The 16,451-nt window shown below is 31.2% G+C and overlaps 1 protein-coding gene across 6 annotated transcripts in view; it reads left to right on the top strand.

The window, feature by feature from the left end:
• LOC127738376 (diacylglycerol kinase delta-like) overlaps positions 1-16,451 on the top strand; it is a 116,103-nt gene that overhangs the window by 39,139 nt on the left and 60,513 nt on the right. For 5 of the 6 annotated variants that reach the window (XM_052249592.1, XM_052249591.1, XM_052249593.1 and 2 more), the window contains 2 exons: positions 35-97; positions 2,101-2,181. In XM_052249592.1, coding sequence (XP_052105552.1) covers positions 35-97; positions 2,101-2,181 — 144 coding nt within the window. Of the gene's footprint in view, positions 1-34; positions 98-2,100; positions 2,182-7,189; positions 7,496-16,451 lie in introns of those variants that run through there. The other variant, XM_052249595.1, reaches the window with a different exon arrangement.

The following is a 16,451-nucleotide window of genomic DNA, read 5'->3' as shown; positions in this document are numbered from 1 at the left end:
TGACAATGTTTTCATAACCACTGTTATTTTATAGAGATGGAAAAGAAGATACTTCAAACTGAAGGGAAGAAAACTTTACTATGCAAAAGATACAAAGGTATGTCATGTAATGCATTTTTATTTGGCACTATGTACAAAATGTATTGTATGCATTAGATTACTAAATGGTTTTATGTTCTAGCCAATAAAGGGACAGCAGATTCTGTTTGAATTGACAATTTTTTTTTATTTCCATTCGTCTGTCTGTCCCGCTTCAGGTTAAAGGTTTTGGTCAAGGTAGTTTTTGATGAAGTTGAAGTCCAATCAATTTGAAACTTAGTACACATGTTCCCTATGCTTTGATCTTTCTAATTTTAATGCCAAATTAGAGTTTTTACCCCAATTTCACAGTCCACTGAACATAGAAATTTATAGTGCAGTGGGGCATCCGTGTACTATGGACACATTCTTATTTAAATTCATTCTGTGTGATATCTGAATTATACACCTTATCTGTCATCAAATTCATGTACAGAGGAAAACCTCAGTTGATTTTGACTTAACTGTCAAAGATCAAGGTACATGTAACAAGCACTTACTGAGTGGGTGGTATGTTTTAATAACTTTATCTCAGTTTGATTGATTGATTGTTGGTTACTCTCTCAGTCTGTTTATACCTTCAATATCAATAACTTTCATTACAAAATACTCAGTTTCTGTATTAAGGAATGATTTAAAATTCTGTCTGGAATTTAATAATGTTGTTTTGTACTATGTTAGTGATTTTTATACGCCCGTTTATGGGACGTATTATGGTATACCGTTTTCTGTCTGTCCGTCTGTCGTCAACATGTCGGACATTAACTCAAAAACGCTTTAACCAATTTGCATAAAACTTTGGTGAATTGTTCATATCTATTGACGTGAGCTCCCTTTCGTTTTTTATAAATTTCAGATTTTTCGTTTCCGAGGTATGGGGTTTTATTCATTAAAAAAAGGGTGATTTTCCAGTTTTCGGACAATTACTCAAGAATGCTTTCACCAACTTGCAAGAAATCTTGGTGAATTGTTTATATCTATTGACATGAGCTCCCTTTCGATTTTTATAAATTTATGATTTTACGTTTCCGAGTTACAGGGTTTTATTCATAAAAAAAAGGTAAATTTTCCAGTTTTCGGACAAAAACTCAAAAATGCTTTCAGCAGTTCTTATGAAACTTAGGTGAATTGTTTATATCTATTGATGTAAGCTCCGTTTAGAATTTTATAAATTTTACATTTTACATTTCTGAGTTATGGGTTTTATTCATTAAAAAAGGGGGGATTTTCCATTTTTTCGAACAATAACTAAAAAATGCTGTCAGCAATTCTCATGAAACTTTGGTAAATTGGTTATATCTATTGATGTAAGCTCCCTTTTGATTTTCATAAATTACTAATATGACATTGAGAATTAATTTAACTTTATTTGTTTATAGTCTGACAACAGATTTACTAAGTATTGCACAACAGCACAGTGTATTGCACAACCGCAAGAAATCTTTAATAAATTCAATTTATATAACCAATTTCAAGTTCTTTGACTACATTTATTCAGAAACCTATAATATGTCAAATATTTAATTACAATCCAAATTCAGACCTGTATCAAGCTTGAATATTGTGTCCATTTTTGCCCCAACTGTTCAGGGTTGGACCTCTGCGGGTGTATCCAGAGGTGCTCAGCGAAGCGGTTATTAGATCTGCTGTCTAGTCAATTCTTGCTTGATTATACTTTGTGTCAATTTCTAATAAAGAGTGGGTGTATAGTTAGCATGACAATACAACTTTTTGGTTAAAGGGATTGTTTCATGATGAGTTTTAGTCCAGGTATATTTGAAATAGGTTATTAATGAATTTCAAAAACATATATAATTTTCAGGTATTGCACATGCTGTTCTTAGCCAATGAAATTTTCGTCTTTTTATTTTTTTTTATCGGAAATTCTTTGTTTTGAGCTCATCCAAAACTTGATGCATATGAGATAAATTAACATATTTTTAGCTACTATATTCCCTCCATTTATTTGTACAACAACTTTGATGTAATGCTAGACATATCATTTCTGTATTACTTTTTCAGTCTGGTATATTTGATGAAATAGAGTTAACAGATCTGAGTGTAGCAGAATGTAGTACCAAAAATATTAACCACAGTTTCCAGGTAAGCCTCTTTTTTGCTGGAAATTATCAGAAAAACAAAATCATATATATGCAGATTTTTTAAGATCAAATTCAAAAAGTACTCATTTTTGGGGGAGTAGGAAATGACATAACTAATAAACTAGGTATTGTGAAAGCAATGCTTTTATCTCATTAGCTCTCTGAAACAAATGAATATTCTCAAACAATATTATTGATGGTAGGATATGAGGAATGATCAGAGTTGTCTCCCATACACCATTGTTTGTACATCAAAATTGACCAATGGGAAAAAATACAAATGTGGATATTTTCATGAGATTTCCATGATCAAATCAAACAATCAAAATGGTTGATAGAAAGAGATCTGCATTTCTATGTTTACAACGTCAATCAATGTGGACTCTAGACGAGTATTAATTCTAGAAAACTTTTTTTGAAAAAGGGAAATACTTCACTTCATGCTAGTTGAATATAAAACAACAAGACTATTTGGTGAGTGATACAGGTTTAGTTTAGCATCTAACTCAATATATTCAGATATAATAAACTTTTTCAAACCATTCAGGGGCCTCTGAGGCCAAGTGGTGTAAGTAGATCATCTACTGTATCACTAGCCTGTCAACACTGAGGTTGTGAGTTATAACCCCTCATGTGGCAGGTACTTTTGACTCTTAATTGACTAGGATTGTCAGAGGTCTGTGGTTCTCACTGGGCGCTCCAGCAATCCTCTACCAATAAAATCTTACTGCTACGATATAGCCAATAGTTCTGAAATAGGCATTAAACACCAACAATCAATCAATCAATCAAACCATTCATATGCATATGATGCAATTGCCTATTAAATGTATAATAGGGGTCAATAATGCTAACAGTTGCAGATGTTGAAAAAATAGGTATTTTCGTTTATTTCTACTTTAGAATTCCGTTATGTAGAATTATCAATTTTTATGGAGCTCCTGCATGTTTTATGAAACATGGTCCGATAGCTTCTACACATACTGCCAAATGTATTTTTAGCTCAGTTGCCAGCTTTTGCCATCACTATCACTTGGTATCAATGGAGAAATGAGTTAGCATAATTTTATTGTATCACAATACTTTCTATTGGTTTTGTCTTCAGTCTTTTTTACTTGCACTTTTATTTGGTTTTCATATAAATTTGATGCAAACAGTGTTGTCACTTCTTAATTTTTGTCTATTTTTAAATCAATTTCTACAAGACTTTAACAGTTTTATGTGTATTGGGTTACAGATAGTAAGGAGATTCGGCTTGAGAATCAATTAGTGGGTAAAACCATTAAAAAAAACTGTGGCCCTAATATTGAAAATCAAACCAGATTGTCCGGCGAAATATTGTTTCAGCCCCACATGGGATCTGTTATTAGCATTTTTATATCAATTCTTTATTTAGGTGCAGGTAGTGTGTCCTACTCTTTTGTGCATTGTCTACAGTTAATTCCTGACAGATCAATTTGAAACCTTAAAATAGGTATTTGCTTCTTTCTGTCAAGCATTAATATTTGTGAGTAAGAAAAAAGACTCAGTTCAGAGCTAGAAAAATATGTTCAGGGAGAGTGAAATGTCTTTCAAATTCTTTCATAGTATTACCTTGTGAGCTAACATGTTAAAAATCTGACTTGATTGTCTGTCTATCACAATCATGGTACCTGTGTTTTTATACCCCTCGCTATGAAGTGGAGGGATATATAGTTTTTTACCTGTCCAACCGTCAATCAGTCCTTGTGTCAGTTTTTCGTTTCTAGATGCTAACTCAAATACTTTGTAAAGGATTGCAACTTAACTTTGATATATGCCAATGTGGTCACATTTATTAAAAGACAGATCCCTTTTGATTTTGAGGTCAATACATCAAAGGTCCAGGTCGAAGTTACTCGAAATAGACTGCAAAAAAGGGGTTTCAAGATACTGAATATTACATATAGCATTACAAACTTGCTTGGATATATGGTCACATATAATGAAAGGAATATCCCTATGATGTTGATGTAACAAGTCAAAGTTACTTTTAAAATAAATGACAGCAGAAATTTATGCAGAAAAGTGGGTTTTATGATGCATTATGTGGGATTGCAATCTTACATGGGTATGTCGTCAATTTAATTATAGGATAAAGAGTAGGATTCCCATTGAATTCAAGTCTTATGTCTAAGGTCAAGGTCATACAAAAAAATAGAGACAATATTACTGTTCAAAATCATAATATATGCAGTTGGGTTTTTGCTTTGTCTGCTCAGATGCCTCAGAAGGCTGAAGAATGCATGCTAATCTGGAGGTGGTGATATATTACACTATTAGTATAAACTGTATAAAGCTTTGTATTTCAAAAGGAAGAAGACCTGGATACTTCATTATTAAGTTCATACCTTTTATACAGATCCCTTTTGTTCTGAAGTTTCTGTCTATCAAATGTATGTCCTTGTCATTGACCTAATATTCATGGTTCAGGGACTGCTTAAAAAAATGTGTAGTTTTTTTATCACATGATGAATTTTACTTAGGATTACTAAACTTGGTGTAATGAATCTTTGCAAGGTCTTCATATCTGTCAGCCAGGGTTCACCTGTCTTTGACACCATTTTATGGATCAGTGAGGAAAGTTTAGTTTTGCTGGACAAGTCTTTATCTCAGATACTATAAGCAAAAGGTCAACTTTATTTGACATATGGAAATATTGTAATGTGTACAGATCTGACCTTGACTTCATTTTCATGGTTCAACTGTTAAAGTTGAGTTTTTCTGGTTGGGTATTTACTATTTATCTCAGATACTATAAGCAATATTTTAACTTTATTTGACATATGGAATTATTGTAAGGATTACATCTGACAGGGTTCATCTGACCTTGAACCCATTTTCATGGATCATTGGTCATTGATTAGTTTTAGTGGTCAGGTCTTCTTTTTCAGGTGCTATAAGCAAAACATATAGGTCAACTCTATATGGTTTATGGAATTTATGCTTAATGTAAATTGTACTTTTCAATCCAGCAGGGTTCATTGTAGGATGACCTTATTTACATGGATCATTGGTCAATGTTAATTCTTTTTCTCAATGCTATATGCTATAGGTTAACTATATTATGTGAATGGAATGATTGTAAGTTGTACTTGTCTGTCTGGCAAGGTTCATTTGACTTTGGTCTCATTTAGTGATTTACATGTATCATTGATAATTTTATGTTTATGCAACACCTATAGTAAAACCTTTATCTTAAGATGTTGAACATCAATTAAATAATGATCAGTAAAGCAGAACAGACATTAAAATGTATGCACATGTGTTTTTATTGGGAGAATAATTTTAAAATATATGTTGCATAATACTGACCACTTTGTTAACCTTTCTGTAGGTGTTATAAGTTTACTAAGGATGTCCAAATATCTATTCAGTTTACTTAAAACCTACTCTGCCTGGCATCCATACATTTGAACCTGGTTTTTGTAGTTAGATTACATATTCAACACAGAATGGCAATGTTGTTGCAATATCTTTTATTTGGTTAACCAATGATTGAAAATGAAGTTAAAATTGATTGCATTTCACCTTGCATAGTAATACAACCAGAAATGTTTGAAGTCTCAGATCGTAAGCTACTTAAGCAAGCTAAATAGCTAACACCACCTTTTCTGACATGAAAAATTGTGATACACATGTTTGACAATCTGAGAAAAGTCAGATTTATAGCTGAAATGACTTTCTATATTTGGGTGGTTGTTCCAAGTGTGATTATTTATAACTAATGTGATTGAGGGATTACATTATGGAGGACATCTTCCTTATTGTCTGATAATTGTAATATATTTAAGTGGACAGTCATTCATCATAAGTATTCATTGTCAATGATTTTTAAGTTTATATTTCAAATAAATCATATTTAAAAAAAAAAGTTAATTTTATTAACTATATATTTCATATAAGGTAATATTTTTTAACTTTATTTTAGGAAGATTCTTCATTGGTTTTCAAAAAAGCAGCATCCCCTCTCCAAAAAAATAAAAAAACCCCAAAAAAACACCGGATGTTTCCTACTTCCTGGTATTGTTGGATGTAGCTTCACTTGTACCCACTTAAATCTTCTGATGATTTCATTACAAAAAATAAATATTTTATGATTATAATTTAGTTGATTTAATGTAAATTTTTGTGAAGTAAAATGATATCTGTGTACATGATCAAAACATGAATGTAAAATAAAACCCAAACAATCGATGGACCAATCTGAAATTTGTGGCTTTCATTTTCTAAAAATCTTCATTTAGATTGAATAGTGATAACAAGTAAATCAGGATTACTTGTGACCACTGACTAGATTATCAGGTCTTCCTCATACTGATATTTTGTGTATTCTGATTCAGAAATGGATTTATTCATTGATTTAAAAAGACCCTGGTTTTCTAATCAAAGCAAGTGTCATGGCTTCCAAACATAAACACAAACTTTAAAACACTTTGCAGAGTTCTGTTTAATGGGCTTAAGAAACTATGTTTCTTTGTTTCAACAATATTTACTGCAATTTGTGGCCCTTTGGAAAAATGTTCAGTATATGTGCAAAATGCCTGTACTACATTCTTCAGTGTCCATTAATTGGTACTTTTTAGCTGGACCAAATTTAATAACTGAAAAGTAGCACAATACCTTAAGATTGAAAGATTATTTACTACTAAATTTCCAGGCTATACAAAAATTGCATATTAAGAATTATAACAAATTAGGCAGCTTCTGCAGAGAAGTTTACCAGGATGATGGGTTGGTATTTTGTACTGCCTTGGAAAGATGGGGAACATTTAACACTAGAGAAATTTTTCCTTGCAACAGGACCCTCAAAGAAAGGTTTTGCTTATTAACAAAAATGTACTTGCATATTTCCTTTGAAATTTTTAGAAGTGGCCTGCAAAGTGAGAGATTTATTTTGTGTGGCCTTTATGTATGGTTTAACCAGTGGTAACAATATGTTGTTGTCTGTGAATCTCAATGATTATAGAGATTATAATAAGTACTTTAAGAAAGTAAATGAGCAAGTAAATCTGTAACTTTATGTAGGTGTAAGAGATAACCTGCCTCTGGTTAAGATATTAGAGGGGTGGGGTACGTAAATACAAAGTCATTTGATGCCTAATTAAAACACACAAGCTGTAATTTTCTGCCTACAGATTTAACAGGAAGTGCACACTAGGGAAAAGTAACATCAGAATAATATTACTATTTCATTTCATGGAGGAAATGAAATAACAATTACTGTGTGAAAAAACGCACATTAGATTTGTATAATCTTGGAAGTTAGTGATGTAGTAAAAGAAAACAATAATCAGGTATTGGCAAATATTTTTTCTAACTAAAGGTTTTTAAACTAATTTATTATAAAACAGCAGGCATTTGACTTGGTATGAGTGATTTCAAAACTTTTGGTCACGATGCTTTGGGTTTAGTTTTTTAAAAAAATCACCACATAGGTATCTTGCTTTATTTTAATCTGCTGCTTTGAATTTAGATTTAATAAAAATCCTGACAGTCTTCAGAGATTTTCATTTACTTCCTATAAAACAGTAAAAAAAAACCCACATTTATCCTTAAGTTTGTACATTTGTACGAATGCTTTTGGAAACCATTCCTAAAGCTATCCGGCCTTTAGCCAGGATATCTGAGGGGGATCATGACACTGACTTTAATAGTCAATTATTGGGGGTGGGATCATTCTTACTTCCTGATACCCTCTGACTATTGGCCTGTCTATCACATAAAATGTTTGGAAAGAATTGGATACAGATACTGTATTCAAACATAAGTTAAAAAAACACAATGTACAGAAAATGTTTCAATTCATTTGTTTTAAATTGAACTTTCAGAGTAATTATTTGCTTTTGTCAGCATTCAATGAAAAAATCTGAGGTGATTGACTCGTTAAACAAAAAGCTTTTTTAATGATCCTGATTATTGACAAAACACAAAGAGCTGAAGCAATATTCAGTATATTAGTAGCTTTATTGTATTTCATTATGGCTTACACCTGTTCATCAAACTAGACAATATTACAGTTCACAAGATAATGTGCTATTCAATCTTACACAATAAATTAACATCCCACATCAAAGACTAGATATTCTGCTCTGGTTAATTACTTAATCCAGCCATTGTCAATTTCACCCATCATTAGAATGGACTAATCCCCAATCTGACAGTCTGGAGCAGCTGATTTAATGCTACATGTGGGTTGAAGAGTCAGGTCTTGATTAATTATACAGTAATCCTATACACTTTACACAGGTAAGGATATATTTGTCTTTCTTATCATTTCTAGAAAAAAAAAAATCTGATTTTAACATAAATTTTTAAAAAAAGTGAGTTCTATGACATTCAGGAATTCTTTTAAGTACAAAGAAATTCTAAACCTGCTGCCAATTAATTAACCTACACAATATAATAACAGTATAAGATTTTAGTAACAACAGCATCAATAGTAGTCATTTGTAAATATGATTAGGAATGTATGAAATGCTGGGCATATTAACAGTGGTACATTTCACATAATATGCATAGTTTGCATGAGGAAGAACATGCCATGTACATTTCTACAATAATGTTAAATTTGACCCAGATACCATATTACTTTTTTATGCATATTAAACAGTTATATTATACAAATACATTTAATGGAAATGTTATGCTTATAATAAGAAGTTCCTGGAAAAAAGTAACAGGTTTTTGTATCGGTCAGTGGACCTCACATATCTATATTTAACATTTGTTCATTTAACATATAAGCATCTCAGTACTTACCCTTCTTTCACCTTTGGTCTTTAACTATAGGTCCATTTTTTAAATTCCTTTGAACTCTATCATAATCAAGTCATTAACTGTAGGTCTATATTTGAAATTTTGAAATCTATTTGTCTTACAAGATAAAATTGAGAATGGAAATAGGGAATGTGTCAAAGAGACAACAACCTGACCATAGAGCAAAGAGCATTTTTTGTATAGAAAACTTGCTGTTCTTAAATTATTTTGTTATAAATTTGGCTGTCAGTTTTTTCATTTGAATTGTTTCACATTTTTCATGTCAGGGTCTTGTATAGCTGACTATCGGAATGTGTTTTACTCAATGTTGAAGGCTATACGGTTGCCTATTAAGGATGTTAGCTCCTCTGTTTCAAAATAACAAACTTTTTAAAAGACTGTTATAAATTGATAGTATATAAATAACAGAACTTAAAAAGCAGAAAAAAAATGACAGGTCCGTGTCCTTGTTTTTGAGATATAATCAATTGAAAATTTGGCGGGAAATTACTCTCTCTAGATTTTTCATACATTTAACATTGTCGCTTTTTTTCTTTCAAAAACTATGAAAAATAACAAGGATTTTATCACATTTTCACAAATGGCTTTTTAAACAGTATGTTATAAAATTATGAAAAGAAAAGTAGAGGTTAGTGGGCAAAATGTTTATTTACACTACATGGATAAAACTAGAGGATTCCTAATATCTGACAAAAAGTGAAAAACAGGAGAAGCAAACATCCTTAAACCACTTTCAGCTCAATTGGCTATTTCATTGAGGCTTAATGCTTGACAGAGGTACTATTAAATCATAAAACTTAAAACAAATATCTATGTGGTATCTCTTTTGTGCTACTTTTATACTTTAAAATACAAAGTGATATCAATTCCAGCCTTACTTTTGTTACTGATATTGTACCTGTTGTATACAAGTGGAAGCTTTGAGTAAGCAATAGGATGAATGGATAAGTGTTAATCAGTATAAAGCTAGTTGAAACAGGACCTTCACCAATTTTCCTGAATTTTGGATTATGGAAATTCAGTATATATTTAACAGAGGTTCTGTTTTGGTTGGTTCATGTTAACATTGAACTTCAGTACTGTTGAGTGGAATACTGGTATGTGTATGTCTGAACTATGGCATATGGCCATGGATTTGACCTCATTTTCATGCTTGGTGACTATATTGGTCAGGTTGAAGGTTGAGGATTGTTCTGTTCCTGGATGTTTATATGTCATATATCAACTGTATTTAGTGTTTTGGGTGGTTGTGAGGATGGTAAAGTAAATTTCCATCTGGCATTGACCTCTTTTTTATTTTGCTGATGTGTTTATTTGTTCTTAGGCACCATTTTCATACTACTGATTGATTGATTTTTGGTTGCTGAACATCCAGTGGCAATTTGATACTACTGTGGCCAAGTATAAGTTCAATGACTCAGAAATTATATATAATGGATTGAAAATATATCACAACTTTTGATCAAATCATTTAGTACAAAAAAGACAATTAACTGTAACATCAATCGAACATTTAATGCCCTCAGGTTTTTCATATTTAACCATATATGAAAAGTGATATAAATGAAAATTTAATGTGCTTAACTAACTTGGAACTAGATAAAGGTTCTGAGCAACATTTTTAAGGTATAAGCTGACCTCATAATCTGCTGAAAAAATTTGTTCCTTGTGACAACTCTGATTATAATTAAGCCATTGTGATTAGCAGACATCAGCAAACGTAACAGTGTTATCTTTTGGTTTTTAGTACAGTTTGAACGAAGTGAAAAAGTAAAACAAAAACAGGCCTATTTCTAGTTGTATATCCGATTATTCTTGGTCTTGTGACAAAACATTATATGTATGAAATGCATCAAAAACTTCTGGTGTTTGTTTTGCTTTTATGTTGGTTCCTGAAGGATATATCTGTTTGCTTTATATACAAAGTTATCTTAGTTAAAAGTAAACAATGTTTTCTATCTACAATTATCTAACACCACAGTTTAGGTTACCAGTTTATGAATGAAGACATGATGATTTTGTTGTAGGAAAAATTTCTTATTATCAGTTGGTATCTAAGGAAAATATACACACAGAATTAACAAAGGAAATACATTGTACAATGTTGTAAAACTTAGTTTTATGCAGAAAAATCATAAATTTTCAAGAGCTCATGGATTCGTTTATAATTTAAACTTGAAGGAGGGTAGAGGTGATAAGTATATCATTACGTTTCTGTCCATCCTTACATTAGGAGTCCTCTACCCAATCATGTCCAATGGCCATGAATGGACACAAGACCAAGCCTTGCAGTCATAAAAATTTTGAATGAAATTATTGTACTCAAACTTATAATTCAACCAATCAAAATATTGGATTTATTTCGAACACAAATTTTGTACTCCAAGTACTGAGTAAAGTCTTATTACCAAGAGCTCTCGTCTGACACTGTGAGTATGATTTCTATCTTATTATTATTATTTTTATAAAACCCCCACTCTTGAGAAAAGAGGGGTTAAACTGTTTTACCCCTGTCTGTCTGTCAGTATGTCCATCTGTCCCATGAAATATTGGAGCTTCCTGAGATTTGTTATCAAGCTTCTTGTGACCATGCTATACTGTGTGATGCTTTAGATTCATCTCTCAACAACTTCCTGTTAACCAAATGCTAAATATTCTTAATCATAATGGCCATGTACAAATTTTCCATTGCATTTTCTAAGGAACTACAAGGGATTCTTTATGTGCCTGTCACAAGTCAGAATCCTGTATTTCAGTGGTTGTTGTTGGTTAAATGTTTGTCATATTTGATTTTCGTAAATTGTATTATTATAAATTAGGCTGTTAGTTTTCTTGTTTGAGATGTTTCACATTTTTTATGTCGGGGCATATTATAGCTGACTACACAGTATGGGATTTACTCACTGTTGAAGGTCATATGATGATCTATATTTGCTTACTTCCACGTCATTTAAACTCTGGTTGGTAGTTGTCTTAATGGCAATCATGTGACTTTGAGATGAAGAACATCAATAAAAGCACTGTTCCTTTGCTTTTTGTGTGTTTTTTGTTGTGCAGGTATGGATTTTGTGGATACCCCATATCCTTTGTTTTTCTGTTAAACCACATCTCCTTATATTTATACAAATAAGGGCTTCATGAAATTTGTTTTTCAGGCTTTATGTGAACAAGCTACATGTATACATACAGTCTGATGCATTTCAGATTCACCACTCATCCTTTTCCTGTTTACTGAATTCTTTATAATTATACCTAAATGGCCATGTATGAAATTTCAGTCGCATTTTTCTAAGTAACTACAAATAAGGGCTTCCTGAAATTTGTTTTCAGTCTTCTAGGGAACATGCTTTACTCTGTGATGCCTTTTCACATTCATCACTCATCTGTTTACTATAATACGGATATATTCTAAGACATAATGACAATGTATGAAATTTCCAAATACTTTAAGCCAGTATCATAACTCATTAGCTTCCCTTGTTAGTCTACTTGATCCCCAATACAAGATTAAATGTTCATATATGTTTATACCCCTTGAGGACCATGATTGGACAAAAGATTCTTCTGCTATGAATAAAAAAAAATGTGAGCTAGGGGTATAAATTAAAAACAACCCAAAGATAATTATAATCATAAGACATCTATAGTGCAACATACAGTCTTCAAAGATGGACAGTTGTCTGTCTATGCAATATGTCAAGGTCTTAATCACCATAGTATATATAAATTAATCAGAAACAACACCAAATTCTCCAGTTAACAAAAAAAAAACATGCATTTTCTTGGTACTTATAAACTCTTATATCTTAAAATTGTGTATCTATTTTTTTTAGGCACTTATCCCATAATGACTAATATGTCAGTGTGAGTTATTACCATCACTTTGTATTTTTTGCCTGTCATCTGTTTCTATTCATTGTCTTTGAACTTCAGAAAACTTCTCTAAAATATCTGTTGACACCTGCATTTTATACAATATGGCTGCTTCTAAATGTTACATTGCATCTTGTGGGATAGTTTGATAAAGATTATTTTTACTTGAGAAATCAAACCAAACCCTGCCACATTCTGTATATGCTTGTCCCAAGTCAAGGAGCCTGTAGTTTGTTGCTGTATATCATATTTGTTTTTCGTTTATTGTTTTATACATAAATCAGGTCGTTAGTTTTCTCGTTTGAAATATTTAAATTTGTCATTTTTTGGGCCTTTTATAGTTTATCATTTGGTATTGGTTGTGCTCATTGTTGAAGGCCATACAGGTACCTGTAGTTGTAATTTCTATGTCATTTGGTCTCTGGTGGAGAGTTGTCTCATTGGCAATCATGCTACACCTTCCTATTTGTATGCCCTCGCTGTAGGCAAGAGTTGTATTAAGTGTTACCCTTGTCTGTCCTTCTGTCCGTCCATCCCATTTTCGTTTCTGCACTCTAACTTAAGTTTGCCTCATGCAAATTTTATGAAACTCATACACAATGCTAAGAATCAAAACTCACACATTTACGGTTCTAGAGTTATGCCCCTTTATAACTTGGGAAATTGCAAATTTTTTCGTTTCCACACTCTGACTAAACTTATACACAATGCTAAGAACCACAACACCCAAGAGTACAAATTTGGGTTGTAAGTCATTTATTGTTCTAGAGTTATGCCCCTTTTTACCTTTGAAAATTGCAAAACTTAAGCTGGGGCATTCTTGTCCTCAGACACATTCTTCTTTTGATATATATAAAGGTAAACTAAGCTATCCCAATGGTGTATTTTTTCGCAATGGTACCCATCCAACATTGGTACTGTAAGAGGTATACATTTAACATATCTTTTGATAATATTAAAAAATAACTAATTCTTTCTCTATGTTTAAAAATATTGCATTCTTTGAAGAAATTTGTAATCTGTTTTGCATGAAAATGTTGAATATAAGACAACTTAATTTTTGAAACTTTTTAGTCCGTTGAATGTTCAGAGGCCTAGGAAAAGTATAGACATTAGTTGCAAGTCTTTTTATAAGTTTGGTTTTATGTCAGGCCTTTGGTTTCAGGCCTTTGGTTGGCTCTTTAGATTCCATTTTAATATAAAAAGCCTGTCATATGGTTTTGTGGCTTCTTCATTGGTAAAGAACATCAGTCACTTGGGTCTTGTTAGTAGTTTAAAATTTTTGAACACCAATTTAAAGTAAACTTCAGTCTGACCTGACCTGACTTAAAAAAAAAAGAAGCTTTTTAGAGAAATAATAAGGAATTAGTTATTAAGATATTTTAGGTAAAAACACTCAAGAATTGATTTGATCCCGAAGTAAAATTGATGCTATTGGTATAACTTCCTTGTTTGATGATGTAATATGACTAGCCCATTATTATATATATATAATATTTTATATATCAGATTAATAAGTGTAAACATTATCATTAGTAGAAAGAGGATTAAAATCCTAAATTTAGTTTTTGTTCAGTATTGATTTGTCTGTATATGTCATCAATAAACTTTGTAGGAGTAGAGAAACAGAGAATTTTATTGTTTTAATACCAATAAAAGGTTTTTATATGTGGCAGTTTTCCTCATATATGTCTGTTTTAACTTTTAATGATCTGCAGTACCCAATAAATAACATATGTAGGATTTCCCTTGTGAAGATTCAGATTTATCTACTTATATATGTGTCAATGTTATTCCATTGTTATAATATGTTATTTCCAAAATGTAAACAAATGGTGGCCAAAAAATTTTTGCCAGGAAAACAAAAATGGTTTTGAGCTTGATGAATAAGTTGGACAATGAAATGGCATTTTGAAACACTTGTTTGCTTAACAAATATTGCTGAATGTAAGTCACCGAGATCTACGAGATCTACGTTGATGCAATGCTAAAAAGACCTCTTTTGAATCGATCAAACATACATTATTGACACACTTTTCAAAGGTAAACTGTTTATTACTCTTGGAAAAGTTTATAGACACATAACCTGTGTTATTTTCTACACTTAAGGTTAAAAAAGACCCAAAATTTGTGCTGAAAAGTGGTTTCAGGATAATTTATAAGGGATTACAACCTTACTTTTAAGAATGGTCACATGTAAAAGGATGTAGAGGAATGTCCTGAACGTCAAAGACATTCTTACTAAAAAATTATTTGTGTGAGACAATGTTACTGTCTATAAAATCATAATTAATATGGAGATGATAAGGGCTATGTAAGCTTTCTCACTAAAGGTTCTTTAATTGATTCTGTCTTTAACTTGTAATATCCAATCAGTTTACTTATAATTTACAAATTAAAAGGTGTTGTATTTTCCTTCTTCAATAAATAAATTTCTGTTTAAATTGCTTCCCATAATAATTTGTATATTTATCACATTTTTATGGAATTAATAGTGTCATGATTATATCATGATCATATCGTATTGTACATCATGATTATATCATATTGTACAAATGTATATCATGATCATATCGTATTGTACATCATGATTATATCATATTGTACAAATGTATATCATAATCATATCGTATTGTATATCATGATCATATCGTATTGTACAAATGTATATCATGATCATATTGTATTGTACAAATGTATATCATGATCATATCGTATTGTACATCATGATTATATCATATTGTACAAATGTATATCATGATCATATCGTATTTTATATAGTCATCCACTCAATAAACAAGCTAAACAATGTACTTATATAAACTGAAGGGATATTATGGTTCAAAGTTTTGTAGTATACTGTTGTCTTGAAAAAGCCGTTTCAGAAATGTTTAAATTTACAGTTTGCTCCGCTTTAAGACAATGTTTCTAGTCTGATTTTGACAATTTTCAGATTAGTAATTCCGTAGTGAGAAACTGCCCGCATCTCATGACAACTCATGTTATCTGTAAAGGAATTTTTACTAAAAAAATACATACTGTTTTGTTCGATTTAGAAAAAAATCGTTTAAATTTTGAAAAATGTTCCGTTATATCCTTCTAGATTGATTGGAGTTTACTGATTTTCAACACTTATAAGATTTCCTTACTAGAACTACAATTCTAAAAATGTTTTATTCAATGCTTTGATTCTATAAAAACAGACCATTTAAGGTTTTCAAATTTGTCTCTTATAGAGTTTTGTGTCAATGAACAAACCTTAAAAATTTAATGTATCTGGAAGAGATTCTGCTCTACATTCTTTAAAAAAAGAGATCATTTTATCTCCAGAATAGAAACTGTTGTGTTACAAGCTTGCATTCAATTGTATAAAATAACAAATTTTTCATTTCTAGTAAGATAAATTGTCACGACATACTGTAAGGTAATGAAATGCATGATAAATTCAGTGATTTTTAAATAGTTCTGCTTAAAAAACAACATTAGATGAGATTTAATTAATCATTCATGGTGTTTTAATCAAACAGTTATAAAATCGTGAATGATAATTCCTGTTTTTATAAGTTCATTTTGGTTTAAGTATGTCATGCAACAGATTGC

Source organism: Mytilus californianus, unplaced genomic scaffold, assembly GCF_021869535.1.
Source record: "Mytilus californianus isolate M0D057914Y unplaced genomic scaffold, xbMytCali1.0.p SCAF_4, whole genome shotgun sequence".
NCBI classification, from domain to species: Eukaryota; Metazoa; Mollusca; class Bivalvia; order Mytilida; family Mytilidae; genus Mytilus; species Mytilus californianus.
The sequence above is the reverse complement of the archived record's forward strand: the minus strand, read 5'-3'. Positions and strand labels throughout refer to the sequence as shown.